At 40.4% G+C, this 24,191-nt stretch overlaps 1 protein-coding gene across 6 annotated transcripts in view; it reads left to right on the top strand.

Annotated features, from left to right (window-relative positions):
• The window catches only part of LOC116431069 (venom dipeptidyl peptidase 4), a 447,002-nt gene that overhangs the window by 235,638 nt on the left and 187,173 nt on the right, over positions 1-24,191 (top strand). For all 6 annotated transcript variants that reach the window (XM_076374132.1, XM_076374131.1, XM_076374129.1 and 3 more), the window contains 2 exons: positions 1,753-1,805; positions 22,078-22,277. In XM_076374132.1, the coding sequence (XP_076230247.1) occupies positions 1,753-1,805; positions 22,078-22,277 (253 nt within the window). The remainder of the gene's footprint in view (positions 1-1,752; positions 1,806-22,077; positions 22,278-24,191) is intronic.

Genomic DNA, 24,191 nt, shown 5'->3' on the forward strand with positions numbered 1-24,191 from the left:
AATAGGTGAAAACAAAATTCATCGCGCGAGACATTGCCAAATCTCTGAATTCATTTCTAGCGCAAGTGGTTAATACAATACGAGTATTTCATAGTACTAAACATTACTATTTCCATCGCAATCACCTCCGACTCCAAATACGAGAAACGTTCCTTTCGTAATCCTTCTAACGATGCGTGGATCCAAAGAAACTCCTCTCCTTAGAACGTTCACAAAAGGTTCCTTCGACGCAGTAAAAGGAGAAGCAAAAACGAGAACAGGACACGTGAGAAGTATTCGAATCGCGGTGGAAAAACGAAACTCGGTTACCATTATTGCCAGGGAGTCGATAGTCGCTTGAATTTCCTCGTGCAAGAAAAATTACCGTGTCGCCGATAAGCTGTTTTCGTACGACCTATGAACCATAAGGGCGGCGGAGCGGGCTGAACGCGGAAGTGCCATAACCACTTACATTTGCAAAGATAAGCGCGGCCGCCGCCGATTCGAAATGCTCGTTGCAGCTGCGCGACACTTATGCAGTTCCTCGAACGACGCGTAACACACGGGAACGGCGGATTCTCCGGCGTGTCGGGAAGTACGGGAGCATTTATCGGGGAATAACGAGTGGAAGGGAATTTCAGAGCCGGAGGTTCGCACCGCGATGAACTTTCATTTTCCGGGATAGTCTTGCCGGGTTTAGTAATTGCCGTGTGGAACTTAATATTTGGTTTTTCATTGTCCGCTGATGAAAGTTTGCCTTTGCCCCTTGCACCCGTGATTTCACTGTGGCGTTTGGAATAGTAATATTGGGACTGTTAATGTTGTTAGTAGTGGTATTATTGGTAATGTAATTGGTATCGGTATTATATTGTTAGTATTATGGATAATAATATTGCTATTGATAGCAATATTGTAATAGAAATATTACACCTAATAATACTGCATATTAATATCAATATTATAATATTAATATTAATATCAATATTATAATATTAATATTACACCTAACTATATTGCTATTAACATCAACATTGTATTGTTAATATTACAACCAATAATATTACTATTAATATCAATATTACATAGTCAATATCATAACCAATAATATCACTATTAATATCAATATTATAATATTAAAATTACACCTAATAATATTGCTATTAACATCAATATTGTATTGTTAATATTGCAACCAATAATACTATTATTAATATCAATATTACATAATCAATATCATAACCAATAATATTGCTATTAATATCAATATCATAATATTAATATTATAACCAATAATATTGCTATTAATATCAATATCATAATATTAATATTATAACCAATAATATTGCTATTAATATCAATATTATACTGTTAATATTCCAACCAATAATATTACCATTAATATCAACATTCCACAGTCAATACCATAACAAACACTATCCCCACCATCAATCACCTCCCAACAGTCGAACAATCTCAAACTCCTCTTCCAAACGAAGCACAACCAAGAATCTTCCCAAAAACCGCTGGATCCCGCAATTAGTCAATCCTCTTACTCTCCCCAGAGCAAACACGCTCCAGAGCGATTAATCGAGAAACGAAGTCGAAGAGGAACGCGCAAGAAGCGAGAAACGAGCGTCCGCACGGCGAACCGCATCACGGCCTAACCCCGGGCGTTCATTTAACCCTTAAAAACGTGGCGGGCATCCAATTTCCCGAGGACCCGCCCCGGTAAACACCGCTAATAAACATTCTTCGTTCCTCTTTCTGTTGCAGCTCTATCGGCACACGTACCTGGCCCACTACAGGATCGTGAATCTGGAAACCTTGTAAGTAAACGACTCGCCGTCTCGCTCGAACTTTTCCAGCCCCCGAAAATTCCTCTGTCCTGTAACCGTTCTCCGGCCCGCGGCGCGCGCGCCATTTAGGATAATCGTATCTCAAACTTATTCCGCGGGTCGAGTTTAGATTTGCATTTTAATCTTCGCAGCCACCGCCGGATGGGAACGGGCGGCCGTCCCGCAAATTACGGCCGCCTCCCGCGAATTTCTGTCCCCGTCTTAGCTCGCCGGCGAGCCTCCCCGCGACGCCATTCGCGGGAATTCCATCTCGAGACTTAATTCGCTGTTTTAAGGCTTATAATCGCGATTACCGCGCACTACCGGCTGCAGACGGAATTTGTTCTGCGACCTCCCCTGCCGCCAGGGGATTAGTTCTTTGGCGGAACGTGCAGTTTCGGATTTTGAAGGACTGCTCGAGGAGTTAACGATGACTTCGAAACTGGTAGTTTTCGAGATTTGTTGGTATTAACCCTTAGCACTCCAGGTTTTTTTGTAATCAGCAACTAATTTTTATAGTGTTCATGGGGGAGAATTAGAAATTCTATAATATTTCTTGGATTGTTTATTTTCCTTTTCAGTGGCAAATTTGGATGTGTGGAGGATCTAATAATTTTAGGGTAGTTTCTTTGATTTGAAAATATTTGATATTATAACTGATACGATATTGGAGCCTACAGAGTTCAAAGGGTTAACCCTTCGCTTGGGAGGTGACTCTCAGTCATCAGATTTGACGCAATGGGACTATAAGAGATGATGTTTAATGTTGAAATATTGGAATATAGCTTTATGCCTTGATATAATAATTGTCCTTCGAGGTAGCTTCAAAGAATATTGTTTTTGTCTCGTCAAAAAATTTAAATATTGTGAGAAACTTCCGAGTGCAAAGGGTTAAAGTTTCATTTTACTCAATTTTTATTCTGTTGTCTGTAATAGACCAGTCAAAGGTTAGTTGAAAAATGTTAAATATTTCTAGCAAGAAATTTCCGAGTGCAAAGGGTTAAAGTTTCATTTTACTCAATTTTTATTCTATTGTCGGTAACAAATAAGTCGAAGGTTAATTGAAAAATGTTAAATATTTCTAGTGAGAAACTTCCGAGTGCAAAGGGTTATTGATTCATTTTGCAAATAAAAATCAGTCGGATCGTATATTCTTAATCGAACTTCTATTACTTCCCATACTTTTAATACTAAAACTTGCCCAGTTTTCATTTCGTATTTACGATAAATTCATTATCCCGTATCTTTGATGTATAGAAACAAATCAACTCCATTCAACTTCTAAATCAACATTTCACTGCGATAATTCCCACCCCCTAGAATACCAAAAGCGAAGCAACCGATCCCCAAATTTAGCTACTATCTTAACACGTTGCCTGCCACGAGAATTTTGAGCATTTTATATTAATATTGACACTTTGGTAACAATTAATACTAATCTGATATCACAGTACTAGTTACTTATGTTACTAAATATTTTTATTCGACCCGAATTTTCTTATTGCCATTCTTCTCAAGCGATTTAAACGCTCCGATGGCCATCGTGGCAGTCAACGTGTTAACCGAAGCAGCATTCGCAACAATCCATCGAACCGACGAACTCCGTACTCATTAACATCCAACGTGTTTACAATACGGCCGAGCCGTTTCAAGGCAAGGGTAGAACGGTAGGGTTGAAAGTCGCGGGTAAATCGGGATCGTTGGAAAGTTGGCCGGGGGATGTACAGCTGTCGGCGGAGTTCCGAAAAAGCGCAACAACCAATATTGTTCGAGCAGTTCGAAAATAGTTTCCCCGGCAACTTCGCCGGTCTTTATGGAGCGTATCTGAAACTTCACCCCGTTCAGCGTTATACGATGGCGATGGATGAAAGCCGTCCCTCAAACTCGAAGAGAATAACCGCGCCTCCAGGAAAAACACCGTTCAACGCGGAAACACGTGATGCTCCGGCTGAGTTATTCTTTAATGACTTTCAGCGAACGACGCCGGAGTAAAACGGGCCGGAACGACCGGGGGTGGTTTGAAGCGCGCGAACAGCGGCCTGCCCGAAGAAAATTTAAATTCCTCGCGCGCCTCCGCGAACGCGAGAGCCCCTCAAATATTTGAATAAACTGTCTTGTTTCGGGTAAACACATTTTTTCTTCGAAGTTCTTTGAAGTCCCGCAAGGTTCCTATGCACAGGCTGTTCACTTTATTACTTTCGGGCAAGAACAAGAACGTAAAAATTAACGGACGCCGGCGGAGGGTTTTTATTGTTTACCGTGAAAGACGGGATTGCTTCCTTTCAGCCGTGGAGAGGCGATTTAAAGGATCCTTTTGTCGTTTCGTTCGGCATAAATGGCGAGTAGCAATGCTGCACCGTGTTCCGCAGTGATCCCTGCGTTTACTGTTTGGAAAAATCTTTCGGTGCACTGTGACTCGCCGGGATACTAAATATTATACAAGTTAATACAACTTCTATCATTAAAGTTTGCAACGGTCTTTATTGCACTGTTTGCGAGCTAGAATATCGAGTTCCGCGAGAGTTGTCGCAGATTTCAGCGTTCGTTTGATGTACTTGGTAATAAGAATAGTTTCCTTATATTTGGAGTTGTAGGAGTTTGTTATTAATTATAGTGTTCACCTCTAAGAAAACTGTAAATTTACTCTGATTCTAATTATGAAGGCAGATTGATAGATTTAAACGTTCGTTTTTTGGATGAAACTCGATAACTTAATAGTAGAAGTACCGAGTAGTCGAGTTGACTTAACATTTCTCTGTGGAAACCTTAAGTGTGCATCTATCGAAACTTCGATCACTCACGACTTAGATCCTTCTCTAAGAAATCCCTAAAGAAATTGTTTTAATAATACGCAAACTAAGTTGTGAGTTATATTATATGAAATAATAGATCCTTCTGTAAGAAATCTGTAAAGAAATTGTTTCAATGATACGCAAACTATTATCTTTTCAATAATTGTGAAAGGAGAATTTAGGAATCGGCTATTTTGAGCCATCTGGAAGTTCTAGTATTAAAAGTATGAGTGATGCAAGCAAATGCTTCAGACAAAAGTTGTAAAGTACAGAGCTAATCATGTGGTGGTCATATTTCTTTTACATTACGTGAATATTACAAAGCTTTTTTAATGACAATAGATATTTTGCGTGTCGATTGCAACGTTATATGAATTAAGAAACGGAAACGATTTACAGAAAATGTTGATTTTTCAAGTGAAAATCATTTTGTATAGCAGAGACTACTTAGCAACATTGGTAACCTTCAATCTCCGTTATGCGAATCGTCGAATTTTGGGGTTTTGTAACTCGTAAATAGAAAACCGGAATTTACCTGCAAATTCTTATGTTTCCAATTAAAAGTCATTTTGTACATCAGATTACTTAGCAACAATGGTAACCTTCAATCTCCATTACCCGAACAGTTGAATGTCATCCAGAGTGCGCCGTCCGCGACGAAAATCTTCCGGGATAGCGCAGCGAAGCACCCTCAGTGTAATCTTCTTAAACCCGTAGGCAACGGTGAAGCTTGCCGCTGCGCCGTATCGCGGAACATAATTAGTCATCTATTATTTAACGGCCGCTACATAATTCATCGGGATTTTCGCAACATCATTTCACTCTCGGAAAGTTGCCGGCCGCCTCCTTAACCCCCCCCCCCCCTCCCTCGACGGTGTTTAAGAAAAAAATGTTACGCGGCCAGTATTTTTTTCCAGCGAACTTTCGTGCCTCTCGACGACTCGAGAGCGGGAAGCTTTAAAACCCTGAAAGGCTCGGAGCGGTCGGGCATAAAAGAAAACTTGTGCCCCGGACCGTTTTTGTTCCGCGAGGAAGAGTTGGGGGAAACGATTCCGCTGGTTCGCCGGTCGCTGGCCTCGCGAGATTCTTTATCATACACTGGCCGGGTCAACAAACGATTCCAATTAGCGATCGGGAACAAAGAGGGACGAGACGAAACGGAGGGAGGAGAGCGGAGGCTGTCTTGGACGGTCGGGCGCAATTGCGGCGAAATTGCTGCGACTGAAGTGGCCGGAATTACAGAGGCAAAGAATGTCTGGCCTCCATGTATTATCGAGTTGCAATTGCGAGGGCAACCGGCCGACACCCGAGTACACACGCGTTTAACGCATTGCGTACCGATTACTTTTCAGAAAACCGAATTGGTCGGATGGAAATTTTCAGTGAGATCAACTTATATTGCTATACATACAAAAACTCATATATCATACTGTTTTGTAATGCATTTTAAATAGATAATCAATTCCTATCAAATTTTATATTTTTTTCAATGCTGTGGTAATTAGCAAAATTGCATAGCTAAGTGTCTTTATATGAAAACGAGATATATATATGTATACCACACCTCTGTATGGCAAGGTTTGACGCTGCTGCGTATCATAAATGTAGCACTGCGATTTGAGATTGATAGGATTTCCCACTGCGCAATTAGATTAGATTATAATGTGCATAGCTATTGACAGAGAAAGACTTGTGTCGCTATGGTGGTGTACTGTTTAAAAAAATGATATACACGAAAGCCATTATAGTAGCGTATAGTAGCTAGAAGGTTAATATTAGGCCGTGAGAGTCATCTCTGAAGATGTATCTGTTGGCTAACGCTTTCACCCGCCGGGGAAATAGGTTCGCGGAAGATCGAAATTCTGAAGATGACAGCGGCAGCTGGCTGTGCAATGGCTGTTCGAGTTGTTCCGAACGTTGCGATCTCTGGGATAGAGATTTTTTGGGAGTAGAATAAGACTAGTTAGGAAATGTTTTGAATATGTTGAATTTTTGGCAGGTTTTTGGTGTTTAACACTATTTCTACCGAAGGTGTCAAAAGACACTTTCTGAAATTTTGGCTTACAATTCTTTTCTTAGTTTAACTATTTTTCCCCAATTGTATTTTGGACATTTCCTGCAGTTAATGTTATAATCGTTATTGGTAAAGTCGAAGGTCAGTTCAGAATATACGACTAAGGTTGGAAAATAGTTTTAAGTCGAACATTCGACAGGTGTCTGTCGATACCTCGGTAGAAATAGTGTTACGGTATTTCCAATGGGAAATAAGTTTGTTTGATATGTGAAGATACTAGTGACCATGGGATTGTGTATTGAATGAGGTTTTTGTTTAAGGTATTTCCAATGGGAAATAAGTTTGTTTGATATGTGAAGATACTAGTGATTATGGGATTGAGTATTGAATGAGATTTTTGTTTAAGGTATTTCCAATGGGAAATAAGTTTGTTTGATGTGTAAAGATACTAGTGATTATGGGATTAAGTATTGAATAGTTAGCAGTGGGAGTGAATGAAAGATAGAGCGCTGAACGTTCGAAGTAGAAGATGAGATAAACAAGAACAGATGAGATAAGTGAAATGGGTAACTGACTATATTACCGATAGAATTGGTATAGTTGACAGTAGACAGTCCAAGGTACCAATTTCCTTATGAAGCATCGGTTCGAAGCAGTTATAACTAAATTAATCCAATAACAGACAGTTTAAGGTCGTAATAGAGTTGCAGTGTATTGAATAATTAAGAATATAATCGAATGAGCGGCTAAAAGTCCAAGGTACCAATCCGATGTAGAAGCGTCGAGACGAATATACCTAAACGACTACTATAATGAAATTAATTCTTGCCTCACTACCTATTGAATAATTAAGAATATAATCGAATGAACGGCTAAAACGTCCAAGGTACCAATCCGATGGAGAAGCGTCGGCCCGAGACGAGTACACTAAAACGCCTCCACAACGGAGGAGTAGCGGAGGAGTGTTGGCGAAATGGCTTGATAAGTTGAAGAAGAAAAACGCGGTGGGCAGCGCCGCAAGAGCGTGTGCGCATGAATGACTCCGGTGACGTGACCGGCACAATGAACGAAGCGACGTCGGCGCGAAAGGGACGACGACGGCTGCCTAAAACGTTACCATTTCTGCCGTTGACGTTCTCCTTGGCTCTGGGAGGCGCGCCGACTGCCAACGGCGGGGGACAAAAATTGTCAACGTCGGGCGACGAATTTTTCGTCCGCGTCACGGCCGATATGAATTCCGGATTTCAATTTGTCAATAACATCTTTCCCCGTTGTTTCGCTTTTGATATTTCTGCTCCCCCACCGCTGGACAGCTGGAATATACAGGGTGGCTTCGATTCCTTTTCACCGACTATTAATTCTTTGCCTTTTCCTTCCGAACGATTACAATTTTAAATCTAAATTCCTCTGTTTTGTCCTGAAACTTTCCTGTGTTGCTTGGCATTCGAATTTTCTCGAATTTTCTTGAATTTTCATTTCTTGAATTCCTTCTGTAAATACATTGTAAACGAATATTGTGGGAAACTATGGGAATAAATTCTTGATACGTGAAAGAATGAATAAAATTTTATTCAAAACGAAATTAGATAGAATGAAATTTTCTGCTTGACGACGTCCTTGACGTAATCGAGTTCGAAGGTTTGGCACATAGGTCTGCAAAGAGTGGGATTTCATGGTCAGACGAGCTCGAAGATTGGGTAACAGTAACGCGTGATTATCTTGGGAACGAAGTGTCACGCGTGAAAATTTTATTCCATGTTTCCTGATTGTTTTGCTCGCGCGGGATCATCTTGTTCCCGCGTTGCCGTGATTTTAGGGGGCGCAGTGTGCGCGACGGCCATTAGAATACGAATGAAATGTCATTTCTGCTGACGCAGCGTCTGGAAAAGCCTGGAAGCGGTTTTCATGCACTCGCGAAGCATCAAAGTGAAGATTAACCGATTTTACTCCGCATTTTATATTCCGCCTAACCAACAGGACCTGTTTTTCTTTGATTCCGCGCCACGGAAACGCGCCACGACTATTTGTGCTCCTGAAAACGTGGATTAGCTGATGGCCTCGCCGTGGATGTGGATTAAACGGAATGCGAAGTAATTGTTGTGAAATTTTTTATGCTTTAAGTTTCTATTGTCTCGCTCCTTTTTCAGGGAGAGATAATGGAGGGATTAAACGTTTTACCGTGCTTCGTCGATCGTTAATTTAATCTTACCTCGAGCCGCGAACGTTGGAGTGAAAATGGCACATTTTCGATTGAAATCTTGAAATGCATGTGCTATAGATTGTTCTTTGTCGCTGGCGCGGCGAAAGGGAATCTTTTGTAGTCTACGATTTAGTTTCACTGTACATTATTCGAAGAAGCGAGACAATATTTTTTGACATTTTCCATTTTTCCCATATTTTCCGTACCTTTTATATTTTTTATATATTTTCCATAGCTTTCATATTTTATATGTTTTCCATATGTTCCATACCTTTTATATTTTCTATATTTTCCATACCTTTTGTATCTTATACATTTTCCACGGACATTCTCTACAGATTTCTTTCAAGAACTTTCGGCAATTGCACAGTTTCAAAATTTTAACGGAAGAACACGAGAATCCAACTTTAAGAAATGGTAACTCAGCACTGAACCCCTCTATCTCATTCAAAAAGTGTCATTTTCATTCAACGCCGTTCAACGCCGTTCAACATTCGAAATAATACAAAAAATAACACGAGAATCCAACTTTAAGAAATGGTAACTCATCACCAAACCTCTCCATCCCGCTGGAAACGTGTCGGTTTCGTTCGACGACGAGTCAACGTTCGAAGCATAAAAAACAAATGACACAATAATTCAACGACCTCGAAAACGTTAGCTTTCGACACGGACGATTCGCGCTTCCGCCGGCAATTACGGCTGTCCCGGCGTATGGGGAATGCCGTCCGAGCGAGTAACTAAATTGCAAAGTTTCCAGTCGCGTTATATTCGACCGGTCGGCACGGGAAAGCGCGGCTTTTGTCGCCGCGGAACCGGCTCGAGTTAATCCGGCGAATCCTCGCGAACGAACGATAAACGTAAAATAAACCGCGCACGCACACGGCCCTCATTGGCGCGGAACACCCGAGATTCAATCAAAATATCCGCGCGACCCCTAATTTCCGTTTAATTGGATCCGAGCGTAAACCACGCGACGAACTATTATTTAAACGTTATCTCCCTAATTCGTTTCACCTCGCGAACTTCTTTCACGACTGCTGACGCGATTTGTGTCTGTGGAAGTCTTCGTTGCATCGAACGTTTCATCAATCCTTAGCACTCCAAATGGTTTTGTAATTTATCAGCAACTGCGACTAATTTTTATGGTATGAAAATGAAAAATGAAAAATGCTGTAACATTCCTTCGATCTTTTATTTTCCTTTTCAATACAAAATTTGGATCTGTGGAAAATCAAATAATTTTAGGGCAGTTTCTTTGATTCGTTAAAATATTTGATATAACTGGTGTACAGTACAGAGCTAAACATGTGGTGGTTATATTTCTTTTATTTTATGTGAATGTTATAAAGCTTTTTCAATGACAATAGATATTTTGCGATTGCAACGTTATATAAATTAAAAAACGGAATTGATTTGCGGAAAATGTTGATTTTTCAAGTGAAAATCATTTTGTGTAGCAGAGACTACTTAGCAACATTGGTAACCTTCAATCTCCGTTATGCGAACAGTCGAATTTTTCAGTTTTGTCCACAAGCGGCGGCGCTGTGCGACGGAAAGGAATTCGTCCGTTTCCGGTCCGGCCGTGTGTTTCAATCAGGCCTCTCTGTGCTCCGGATCAAGTCGTTTAAACGAATTTGATTACGATCGATAGGTAGCCGGCGGGAACGTACGCACGGAATTCTATCAATTTTTATTCCGCACGGTCGAGCCCTTCGTCCCTTCGCTTCTCCTGTATTCCGTTTACGGACGTCCGGGAATTCGAAGCCGAAACGGCCGCGAAATAACGATGCCGCGGCTGGAAATCGCGTATGCTAGTCACTCGAACCTTTTATAATAAGCTGGAATTTCTCGGGGAATTTTCTATTAAGTTTTCGACGGGGTTATTGAAGATTTAGAGGTTTTCAGGGCTCGAAGGATCGAGGTTGTTTTACCTTAAGATTTTCTTATTCGGGAATGAGGTGAATGCTTTTTCATCTTCTTTTTGGGAAAGAACGACAGTTTTCTGTTTTTTAGTTGAATATTTTGTGTTTTTATTGTGCTATTTTCTATTTAGGATAGATCAATGGTTTCTAGTATTTACTAGAGAACAGTGTCTTTGTATTTTTATTTAGAGGAGATCAATATCTTTTTTCAATATTTCTTTTTTATTACTCAACAAATATAAATATTACTCAATTATTACGAATATAAATGAAACATTATCCTTCTGTTATCAATTATGATAATTCGAAGCAGAGATAGACAAAGAATATACCTAAAATTTGTCTCTTCAATAAATTATTAACGGCAAAGTAGTTGTGTCATAGTTGAAAAATGAATCATAGGACAAGCGATTAACTCCAAAAGTGTCTATTAGAATTCATTGAAATTCGAAACTAGCATTAAATTATAAACCACGAAGATCACATTGAAACAAGCAACAATTGCCAGAAATTCGTGTGTCGGAAGATAGATCCCGAATTTCACAGGTAGACTCCACTTTGTTCAGTTCACGCGGATAAATTACAGTTTCAAAGTATTTAGCCCCAGTCGGAAGAATACACGGTGTTTATATGTAATTGCATTGTCCTTTGTCTCTAGTATTAAAGCAGAGAAGATAAAGCGCGGCTCGGACGAGGGAAAAAGTGTGAGTTACATTCGGATCGTTATCTCCGTTGACGTTAATATCGTTATCTCCGCGTAAAAAATGGATCCGCGGGAAAATTCAGTTGGTTTAAAACCGAGGATCGCTTTCGGTGCAGTGATTCTCGGGTCAGGTGGCTCTCGGTCTCTTCTTATCGGCACGAGGCATCGTTTCCCTCGTTCCTCGGGTAGATCCTTCCTTTTAAAGTTCAGCTGGGACGATGCTAGATCAATCGGTCATCCCGCGCAACGTCGGAAGCCATTTTTTATCTTTGAAGAGGCATCTGCTTTTTGAATAAAGTTTGAATAACTTGTCCAATAGATTCTCCTGGCTTTATCATTTTCATTCTTTTTACTCGGGACGTTTGACATTTGTAAAAATGTAAAACTTCCATTCAATTCTTTTCTATATTACGCGATTCAACGATTCGCGTTACGAGCAATTAAAAAGAAGTAATATTAAATGCAGGTAGATATTTTATTCATTACTTTTATGGGTAGTTTAATAGAAATAAATTCAATGTCTAAATTTGAAAATCAATTACTTGGTGACCGAGTCGCTTAGAAGATAATGGGTTGAGTCGGTTTTTCAGTATTTTCTGATTTTAAACGATTTTAATGGAATAAATAATATTCTGCTTGGTTGTTGAAGGATTTAATCGTTTTTCCGTTTTTCCTAGATTAGAAAGCTCTTTTTATAGCTTCTGAATGTCTTGTACTATTATTTCAGAAGCCAAAACATGAATTTTCTCGATTTTGCTTTTTGTAGTAACCGTACTGGCTTCTGGGAGACTTAACTCATTATTAAACTATATATCATTACTATAAAGTAAGGAACAAACGACATATGATGAACATCAAAATATATTAGCCACTGTACAATAATAATTCGAATATCCACAAATTCTACAGTATTCACAATATTCACAATATCCTACAATATTCACAATATTTACAATATTCAAAATATCGTACAATATTCACAATATTAACAACATTCACAATATCCAAAAACTATTCCAAACAGCACCCCCGAACAATACCCGAAGAACCACATCAACCCAATCCAAACCAGTCCAACCATCACACCGCACCTACACTCCAACACTCCCTCAAGCACAATTCCCCATACCGTGAGAAGTCTTTCCAGTTAAAAGGCGCCGACCGTCCCGCGGCGCGCGTTGCCTTATCAATTAAGAGCAATAAATCGCGGCGGTCGGTATTCTCCTCGCGCCTGGAATCGAAGATCGATACGCGGCGCGCGGAACGCGTGTCCGTGCACTTTGTAGCGAAACGGACGAGTCCCGGCCATAAACCCGGTCTGTACGCTACATGAATACCCCGCGTCTTTATTTATGGGTTTTCACGAGGAAGTTCCTTTTGAGCGGAGGAGCCGCTGCCCGAGACGGAGCCCTGGCATCACGACAGCGAGCCCTAGCCGCGGAACTCTTTCCCATCGATTTTTACAATCTCACCCCTCCCAATCCTCCTCCTCCTTCTCTTTTTCCTCCTCTTCTTCTTCTCCTTCTTCTTCGCCGTTCTCCCGACGCGGTACATTTTATAAATTCCATAAAATCCCTCGGTCGCGCGATACTCGCCGTTCCTTTTATCCCGGCGCGCGTTTCCTCTTCCTGCGACCCCCCGTTTTACGACGATTTTTTTCCCCCTCCCGCCCCCTTTTCAACGTTGATACTGGTTGAGCCTCGTTACCAGGAATTCCGGCGCGCCCACCGAATCGTCCGGGAATTATTTTCTGCCGCGGTCCCGCGGAGTGCACGCTGCGTCGGCCGGTCATCCATCTTTATTGCGATTGTTCCGGCACGGTTTATTTGGACGCGACACAGCCGTCGGTGCGAGTAGATTCAGAGTATCGACAATTATGCTCGCTCGTGTCTAACGTAATATAAGCAAATTTGGGAGGCGTTTTATTGATACCTGCAGTTTACCATCTGGTGTTGTAACTGACCAGCAGTTGACATATCATAGAAAACGGCAGCTCAGCCAGTTGAACACCGAGCGCGCAGCTACTGGTACCCTTGCAGGTCGGAAGGGACGACGTACCCCCTACCTCCACCACAAGTAATGTAGGGGTTATCCTGGGAGAGTCCTCAAGGTGGTGGGATATTCCATTACAAGTCCCAAGATCTTTACAGATCACCAAACGCTCGCTCTCCGCTATCTTGCATAAAATGTCTCTCGCGCACGCATTCCCACTCGCTTTTAACACACACCCCCATTCGCTCTGTCTTCCCCACCCTTGCACCCTTCTCACTCGCATCTTCCGTCCATAGTCAAAACTCACGCAGTCACGTACACGCTTTTGTCACGGTTCAGTCGCTCGGTTCCAGACACTCTTCCTCGCATTCTTTCAGCCACTCAAGATTTTCTAAACGCAGTCACACTATTTTCCAAACATCCCGGCGCCGGTCCGTCGCAATACGACCTGGTTGCCCTTACGCACGCACAAACAACGAACCATTCATCCCACAGTAATGTGGGCGAAGGCTAAGAAACTGTCATCGGCAACATCCTGATCGTTCGGCTTTCCGATTTGATACTAAGGACACCGTCCTACACCACTATTTTTATATATATAGAGTTACAGATTCACGATAAAGGCAGACAGACATGTAGTCAACATAAGGTAACCCCTTGCGGTCGAAAATTCTTTGAAATATACAAGACCTTCAGCAAATAAAGCTGAATTCTATATGAAATGCATAATTAATATAAGAAAAGGAAAGTATGCGATGATCTCTCGCTGTTCGAGTAACTAAATAATTTGTCTGCAACTTAGTCTTCCAAATACGAAAATTTCATCTCGCCGAAATGTTGACAGTCGTCCGCAAAGGGTTAATTACAAATCACGCTGTACTCACTGGACAAACACACACGTCAACCTTGTACACAGATACATACTCCTCTCACTCATTATCAATCGACAAATACAGTCCACTTTCAACAGAGAAAGGGAGGAGGCCTTTTTTCATCCTAACTATTTCACACAAAGTTAATTCGGCGTGTGAAAGTGTTAAGTTAGAAATTTCGATTTGATTGACGTTTAAAAGTATATCAATATAATCACCGACGCTCGCGTTTCTAGTAGCTGAAATTTCATTGGCGTGCAATATGATAACACATCGCGTACCGACTAATTTTCAGAAAACTGGAATTTTCAATTTTCAATGTGATCAACTTATATGACTATACATATAAAAATTCAGATATCATATTATTATGTAATATATTTTAAATAGACAATAAGTTGGAATCAAACTTAATATTTTTTTAAATGCTGTGGTAAATAGCAAAGTTGCATAGCTAAGTGTCTTCATAAAAAAAACGAGATTTCTCGTTACCAGCACGCAATGAGTTAAGATTGATAATAATTACAGAGTAGTTTAAATATTCTCTAACAAGACAAGTTCAGTGAAGGTTGCATTGGAGATAGTCTCGTTGCAAAAGTTTCAATGTAAGTACAGCAAGATCGACGGAATGAAATTGTACTGTCCAGAACGTTAGCTCGCAGTAGAATCGTCGGGCAATAGTCAGACACGCCGGCCATTGGCACTCGAGCGCGAGCGTCCTCGAGAAATACACAAATTCCATTTCCACGGAAACGGCGGTTCCCGCAAAAAGATTCCACTGGACACTTTTTATTTTCTCATCATCCCTTGCTCAGTTGCACCAGCCAGGCTGACCGCCCTCCCCTAATAACAACAAATTTAGTAGAAACTTCTTTTGCCCGCTCCTCCTCCATGGTGACTAGACTCGCTTTACTCGGAGGTGAATTAAAAACAGCGTTCTGTTTTTTTCAACGGTGTCCACGCGTCCCTACCGCTTTTTACTACGTTCGCTTCATTATAGGACATTGTGCATTTTACAGTTCCAATTTGCTATCCTGTTTTTGCGGACTGCGTTACACGGGACTCTGTGTGTCAAGTTTAAAAGGCGTCGTTACTGCAACGGTAAAAAGATTTGAGTCGGAGAGAATATAATTAGAAGCAGAGGGACAAATGATAGTTAGTAACTGACGAGTAATTGAATCAGTAACTAAATGCGACAGATAATAATTAGTTACTGACGAATAATTGAATCAGTAACTAAATGCGACAGATAATAATTAGTAACTAACGAGTAATTGAATCAGTAACTAAATGAATCATAAATAACCGAATGAATCAAATTAACTAATAAAAATAATAAGAAACTTTCTAAGGAAAGAGTCACTTAACGCTAAAACTACCGAGTTAAATTAACTTTTTAAAATTCCTCTATAGAAACTTCAAGAGTGCATCTTTCGATTTAATTGATTCGTAATCCAGTTTCCGTGTTGCTAAATCAATCTCTAGTAATTCCTCAGAGCAATGGCTGTTCTCTTTTTAACCTTGATCGTACCACGTGTTTTTAAAGCGAATCACACCACGATGTGTCTCAGCACTTATGAGAATAAAAGGAATGATTAAACTGTTATTGCTCTTGTTTATACGACCAAATTTTCAAAGCCCAAAACTGTTGGAAATGTAGTATGAAGTAATAAAAAAATTTGAGTAAAAAGTTCAAATGTCACTCAAAGTTACATCGTGGTCCGATTAAGCTTAATAATTAATAACGAAAAAAATCAGAAATGAATCATTCCGACCCGCAGGTTTACTATCAAAGTTCCAAAACTAGAAGCATTTCGATGCAGAAGTAAACGCTCGGAGCCTACATTTCATCGGCAACAGCGCTATCTGCGCGGCCCTTTGAATAAGTTGCTCGAAACTTAAGATCATTTTTCACTTAAATGGAATTAGCATTTCAAAAATATTCCAACAATTCTTCGGGTTTATCTACTCGAAGCGAAGGAGGCCGGGAAAGGGTGGAAGGTAGGGAGGAAGGAGTGGAAACAGGAGAATCTTAAGTAGCCAGCCGGAGCAGGCGGCTCTCGTAAATTCCTTAAGCCGCCATTTAGTTTCAGGGGAAATTTAACAACGGTACACGCGTATATCTGCTTGGCATGCGGATTCAATTCTAAAAGGGAAATAATGTAACGCACCGAGCCCCGTTCTTTATTACTTAGCCTTTCAGCCGTGCCAACTGGATGCATACACATTCGGCATGGGCCGCGCTGCGGCCGCGGCGCAGTCACTTTTAAACGCCATTAGCGAATTCCGGCGATACCTTTACGGCCCTCATAAATATAAAAAGGGTCCTCGATCACAACTGGTGTACCGGCGAGCGCCGCGGCGTCGCCGAAAAATTATGCGCCCATTTAAATGAATTCTCCGCGAGTTATTTTCATTACCTCCGCCGTTGCCGAGTAGCTACCGCGGAGTACCGGAGGCTTCGGCCGCCCGGATTCAATTCGCCGCGTTCAATGTCAATTCGAGGGCCGCGTAAAACCAGAAACCTGCGGCGAGCTCCGAGCGAATCCTTTAACAACGCCTCGTAAAACGATCTGCCCTCGTAAAAAGGGAAAGAATCCATTTACATTTTTTCCTGCGGAACTATGCCACGCGGGGCTAGGGTATAGGGTATCGGTTCGAAGGGTTCTATGGAGTTTCGCTGGGAGTTGTTGCGGAATTGAGTAGGTGCGATCGAAGGAGTAGAGGATGTAGGCTTCGCTCGGATGTCGTGGAAGTTTGTGGATATGCTAATAATAATTTGTAACTGTAGTACCGTAGTATTACGAATAACACAGAAAACTTTCCAAATAATCATTCAATCGAATAAATCATAGTAACTCGGTTTGGTTCGTGTCACCAGTAACCCCCATGCCATCCAACGTTAAATTAGTTTCGAACGATATCGTCTATATCTCGTCAACATTCAATATTTCTAAAAAGCTTTCGAGTGCATACTATTAACACATTGCGTACTGGTAACGAGAAATCTCGTTTTTATATGAAGATATAAGAATTTTCATATCAAAGAGTTAATAATCCTTGCTTTGCACCTTTGCTGTAGAGAGGATACGTGATACATAAAACCCTGTTTTTCGTGGCAGTCAACGTGTTAATCAATAACTAATAATTTTAAGATAATAAGTAACTTTCTAAGGAAAGAGATACTTAGCGCTAAAACTAACGAGCAGCTGATTTGACTTTTTTGACGTCGTTAAGATTCACTGTTTTGAGCATGGACACTTGGGTAGCGGATAGGCTAGGCTTAATTTGAATCCCGTGAGATCTTAGGTCTGATGTGGATTTGATAGAAGTCTAGTTGGTAGATAGTGTAGACTTCATTGGACGAATGGCTTCAATCACTTATTCCTATGTTTTTTTAAATAAAACATATTCAAATTCCATTAACCCTTTGCGGACGAATGTCGACATATCGGCGAGATGAAATATTCATATTTGGAAAACCAAGTCTCAGACAAGTGATTTAATTACTCGAACAGTTACAGATCAGCATGTAGTTTCTTTTTTTTTATTGATTAAGCGATTGATAAATAAGTTAGCTTCGTCTATTGAAGGTTTTACACGTTTCTAAACACCTTCGTCCGCAAAGGGTTAATACCACAGAAAGAAGTCATAGGGCAAGAGGTGAATCTATCAAACCTAATTCTAAGCATTCCAATTGAGACTTAACCCGTAGCCACCTAAATTCCACCAACACCTAAACCAGATAATCCACATTCATCATAGATTCAAATGAAACGATAGAAATTTTAACAATCTCTACAATTCCACTTCCTACTTCACTACCGTGTATTATTCCTAAAACCTCCAACAGTCCTCGCACGGGGATGGAAGATAAATACAGGAAAATGCATAATTAAATTGAATAATCCCGACGAAGAGTTAATATGTTAAGAAAACACTGCCAGTTTCTGTCCAAGTCCTCGAAGCAGCTAGAACTCGAATGACAATCTAACCGAAAGCAGTATGGCAAAGGTGGACCCGGTTCAGGGAAGCTATCGGTCTTCCTGATCCAAATAAATATTAATCAAGCGGCTAGCCAATAGATCGGACACTAGAAATCCTAGCCGGCTGCCTGCCTCTCGCTTCCTGTTCCTGTTCCCCGGGGATCGTTTCCTGTAACGCGGCAATCTCAACGGACATAGTGCTTTGGTTTACGTCCGAGCTGCTTTTACTGCTCCTAAAATAAGGATCCACGGGATCCTGGCGAAAGCATATATGCATTCGTGGTAATCGCGGCATCGAGAGAGCACCGACGCGTTGCGGCCCGGGGTTTACGCGGTCCGTTCCGCCTTTGTTCGTATCGCGGCACCGCTTCTTCGGGCAATTCTGATAGAATGGATCGAATAGCTGCTTGTTACCGCTGCCCTGGAACCAGCCACTCGTACGGGGTGTCCCTGAGTTTAGTATTTCGATCTTACCAGCGCGGCCCGCAGGCTCTGTCGATTTATCTTCTCCGCGGCAGTCCACTTTTCGAAGCTTACTCTGCAGGAAGTATGCAGGTTCGAGTGAACTGTGTACGTGAAGGACTTTGTAACTGTAGATTTGTGATATTCTTTATTTAACTTTGGATTTAATAGTGAAAATTTGAAATTTTTATGGTTTGAGTGGAATATGTAGTACTTCCAATTTTTATAGTTTAGATTTGACAGTTGAATTTAAAAATTTTTGTGTTTTGAGTGGAATATTTAATACTTTAAATTTGTATAGTTTAGAATTGACAGTTGAAATTAAAAATTTTTGTGTTTTGAGTGGAATATTTAATACTTCAAATTTTTATATTTTAGATCTAACGTTTAATATTTCAAATTTTTGTATTTTAGATTTGACAGTCAATATTTCAAATCTTTATATCTCGAATGGAATGTTCAATATTTCAAATTTTTATATTTTACATTTAACGTTTAATATTTCAAGTTTTTGTATTTTAGATTTGACAGTCAATATTTCAAATCTTTATATCTCGAATGGAATGTTCAATATTTCAAATTTTTATATTTTACATTTAACGTTTAATATTTCAAGTTTTTGTATTTTAGATTTGACAGTCAATATTTCAAATCTTTATATCTCGAATGGAATATTCAATACTTCAAACTTTTATATTTTTGATTTGACAGTCAATATCTCAAATCTTTATATCTCGAATGGAATATTAAATACTTCAAATCTCAATATTTCAGATTTAACATTTAATATTTCAAATTTTCAAATTTTCAAATTCCAAGTTGCTACCTCAACCACAAGTTTCACATTTACAACACATAAACTTCATCCCAAATCCCAAGTTCTACCTCAACAAAGTGCCGGCAGACTGGCAACCGCATAAAATTTTCGTCTCACTTTCATCCTCAGACCGCGTTGCCAAAGTTTCACCCGAAAACTCGAAGACACCCTGTATCCGACGTTTTATCGTCCGAGGTTACAGAATTCCGAACGGTACTAAGGAACCACCGAACCTTGTCCTCTTTCTCTTCCCCCCGCTTCCCCGCGGAAATGTCTAGCGACCGCATTCCGCAATCCGTTCGGTCTCCATTGCCTCATCCCCGATCCTCTTCCTGCCGGACAGTTCACCGCTTTCGCTAATATCGCGCGGACGACAGGAATACGCAGCACTCCCGCGAACAACGTTGAAACCAGGTCTCGGTTTAGGAAACGTTTCATAGTGGATTGGCTCGGGCCATCGAAGGAACTTGTTCAATTTTGCGGACGAGCCCGGCTGACAGGACACCGCCGTCGCGTCGGTGCGTTGAACCGCGCTGGTTTTTCCGTGTTGGCCCGCCCGTGGCGGGAAATGGATTTAAAAGGGACTCCGCAGTGGTCCACGGTTGTTAGGGGGCTGAGTGATTTCGTTGAAATGCGGTTTACTGATTCCAGTGGCTGAGAATAGTTTGAATAATTCGATTCCGGGTTTTTTGCCATTTCATCCGGTGACTCTTTTGTGCGTGGGGATGTTCGGAGTGGAGGGAATAGCTTGTACCCTTTTGTTCCTGGCTTTATGTAAGTGTAAGCGGAAGTTCGGAAGGGTTAGGATGATTTTTCTCCAACAGAAATACACTGCGTGATGATTATTCCGTTAAGCACTCGGACTGTCACGAGGACTTTAACACGTTGAATGCCGTGGGGGTCACCGGTGACCTCAACCAAATCGAATTACTATAATTCATTCGATTGAACGATGATTATTTGAAACTTTTCTATATCACAACTAGTACCACGTAATACACTGACATTCAACAATTCAAACTAGTAATAATAACAACGTAATTCAATGGCATAAACTATATTTGTCTCGGCAAAATCGTGCGGCAATCAACGTGTTAAATATATGCACTTCCTGTCGTCTAATTCGGATTACCCAATGATGGGACTAAAAACTTTCTGATGACTAACTAACTGAACTCCCTGATGGAGGTTTTCTGAATTTGTTCCTGAACTTGTTCCTGATTGAACTTGTTTCTCACTGAACTTGGTTGCTGATTGAACTTATTCCCGATTGACCTTCGTTGATGGCTGACTTTCGTTGACCTCGTGAAGTTTGGATCGAGACTCTTAAATACTCAAGCTGTTCCATTCCTTCCGCACAATCGTTCTCCCACTCATTCGCAAAAAGAGAGTGGGGCCTTAAAGGCGGTTCTTATCTTAGGAAGGGACTCTAGTAGGAAATTTTGTGAAAATATTGCGGGGAAAGTGTATTCACCGAGACGTGTTATTTCGATAATCGTGGATGCCAGTTTGTCTAAACGCAGAATTAATGGAGTTTTAGTGTTATCAAAGTTTCTGTTTGTCTTGGGTCAAGGACTGGTTCAGCTTAATCATAAGGTACACGTCTTAGGTTTATCCTGGGTCTGACTAGATCCTTCGTTGGAAGAAGCCGCTTTATACAAGGAATAATATTGTATTTGCTCATACCGTAACCAGATGCGTACGCCAAATTATGTCTGGGCCGTGGTTTCCTACCTGGGACCAAAATGTTTGATAAAAAATTAATGTTTGTACCATAATATCTACAAATATATAAACTTCGTATCGTAACGTAACAGTAAAAATTCAGTGAATGTTTATTTTGTAATAAAGCTTTTATTATTTAACCCTTTGTACTCGGAAAAGTTTCAGTAGAAATATTTCAACATTTTCTGATGAGATAAAGACGATGTCTTGTGAAACTAATTGATGTCTTCAAAGTGATGTATTATACGAGGTGTAATATTAAATATCAAATTTTATAGTTTCATAAAATCAGGTGGTGAGTGAGAGTCACCTCTCGAGTGCAAAGGGTTAAAATGTGTGTATATTATGTCTAATAATAATTTAGATCTAATAATCTAATAATCACTTATATCTAATAATCTAATAATCATATATATCTAATAATCTAATAATCATTTATATCTAATTATCTAATAATCATTTATATCTAATAATCTAATAATCACTTGTATCTAATAATATAATAATCATCTATATCTAATAATCGAATAATCTAATAATCCTCTATATCTAATAATTTAATAATCATTTATATCTTATAATCTAATAATTCTTTATATCTAATAATCCAATAATCCTTTATATCTAATAATCCAATAATACTTTATATGTAACAATCAAACATTTGAAAGTGACATTGACGCAGATTTCAAAGCGGAAAGCCGAAAATATATTCCACATCCTGCGAAAGTTCGGAAATCGAAGATTAAAAATTGTCGAACGTTTCTCGTTACAGGGCGGAAACGTCATTGACGGCGAACGACTCCATTTCCCTGCAGTTGGCTACCTGGGCGCCACGTGGCAACGCGCTCGTCTACGTGCACCAGAACAACATCTATTACAGGCCGGAAGCGGAAGTGGCTGTCGACTATCAAATCACCGACACCGGGGTCTTCGGGACCATTTATAATGGAGTGCCGGACTGGGTGTACGAGGGTAAGCTTCTTTGCTGAAAATGCCCGCGAGATCCACTTTGTTATTCATGGAACACTCTATGTGTCTAATCGTCTTAGTTGTCCCCCGGATCCGTGAACAGCGTATCAATTTACTCGGGCAAAAACTTGCGGCTAAGTCGAATCCAACATTTATCAGAGCTCGCCGCCATTAGTTGCCGCAATAATTAATCCGTTGCATAGGATGTACCGGAAGTACTAACTATTACTGGTAGAAACATATCACAAAGTAAACAGCAATTTTACTTTAGAACTATGAGACAAGTCTAATAGGTATTTTATAAAATACGGAAATCTAATATTTGGTATTTGGTATATTGAGAATTTCTTGGAAAGTTATTCAACCTTTGCGGACGAAGATTCTCTGAAATATACAAAACCCTCAACGGATGAAGCTAAATTATATAAAAATTACTTGAACAATAGAAAAATAGGAAACTACATGCTAATCTCTTGCGATTTCATTAATTAAATCATTTGTTTACGACTTAGACTTCCAAGTATGAAAATTTCATCTCGTCGAAATGTCGACATTCGTCCGCACAGGGTTAATCTCTTGGTATATTATTTACTTTCAATATTCAGCTCGTATAGCATATTGTCATTGATTATTATTAAGATCAATTGATAATAACAAAACAGTTTCTTAACGCGTTGACTGCCACGGTGGTCACTGATGACCGGAGCTTCCAAATTGCTAAAGAACAATTATAATAAAACACTTGATCTCAAATAAGAATATTTAGTAACATAAGTAGCTAGATCATAGCATAATGTGACTACTGTGATACTAAACCATTAATAATTTTCAACATCATTTGCTTTTGTTATTAAAGAATAAGTATTACTATTCAAAACGCTAAAAATTCTCGTGGCAGTCAACGTGTTGAATTCCATTTAAAATATTCACCACGAGTCTCACGAGTTATTGTAAGGCAAGCTGTTAAGTGCTCGTTACTTCTAGTGTTAATAGATAGAAAACTCTAAACAAAATGCTAGGCTATTACCAATTCAACTCAACTACTAGTTCTAATGTTAACACTAAAACTACCAGACGGGTCAAAATCACCCATTCCTGATTTCTTCTTTTTATAATTATTAAAAAGATAACAGATGTCTCTGAGAAATGGTTAAAGAAATTGATTTAGCAATACTCAAGCTGAATTGTTAATCAATTTGAATTCTCAATATGTGCATTCTTGGAGTTTCACTTGAAGTGTTAACGCTTCTTCCAACAAAGAAGAATTCGTGTTACGCACGAGAATCGGTTCTTACAGTGCCCTAAGACAGCGCTGCACAATAAACGCCGAAAAGTTCCATCATCGACTGCATTAAACCCGGTCCCGCTAACAACACTCCTCGGTACCACTGTCTAGCAGTTCTTCCGGAATAAACAACATCATACGGTTGAATTCGCCGGACTCGATGCGGAAGCGGCGTTATCGCGACGAGCAGCCGAGGCCGGCGAGCGAGCTGTGCCGCGAAGCGCGTGCTTCAAAATAAACTGGATCGGCTGCGGAACAACGGCCCGTAACCGAAATTCGAGGCGAAATGAAAGGGCGTGGACGCGGTCCCCGTTCCTTGCCCCCGTCCCTTCGCCGCGTAATTATTTTTAACGGGGCCGTGACTCTGGGAAATTTTTAATTGGACCGAGTCGCCGCGCGTTTCGATCGTCACTCGGTCCGCCGCGCTGAGCCGTCAAACGCGATTACCGGTATCGCGGTTAAACAGGTTGCCACCGGCGGAATTCCAGTCGAACTTTGATAAATTAATGTCTGACGCGTCGCCGATCTTTATCTGGCGAACGGCCGGCGTCCGTCTGGGGAATTTGTTTCCTGCACGAATACGCTTAGCGACAACGGTTGTCGATTGTAAGTTGGGGAGGTCGGGTTCGAGA

The sequence above is a fragment of the Nomia melanderi genome, chromosome 1, assembly GCF_051020985.1.
Source record: "Nomia melanderi isolate GNS246 chromosome 1, iyNomMela1, whole genome shotgun sequence".
In the NCBI taxonomy this organism is placed as follows: Eukaryota; Metazoa; Arthropoda; class Insecta; order Hymenoptera; family Halictidae; genus Nomia; species Nomia melanderi.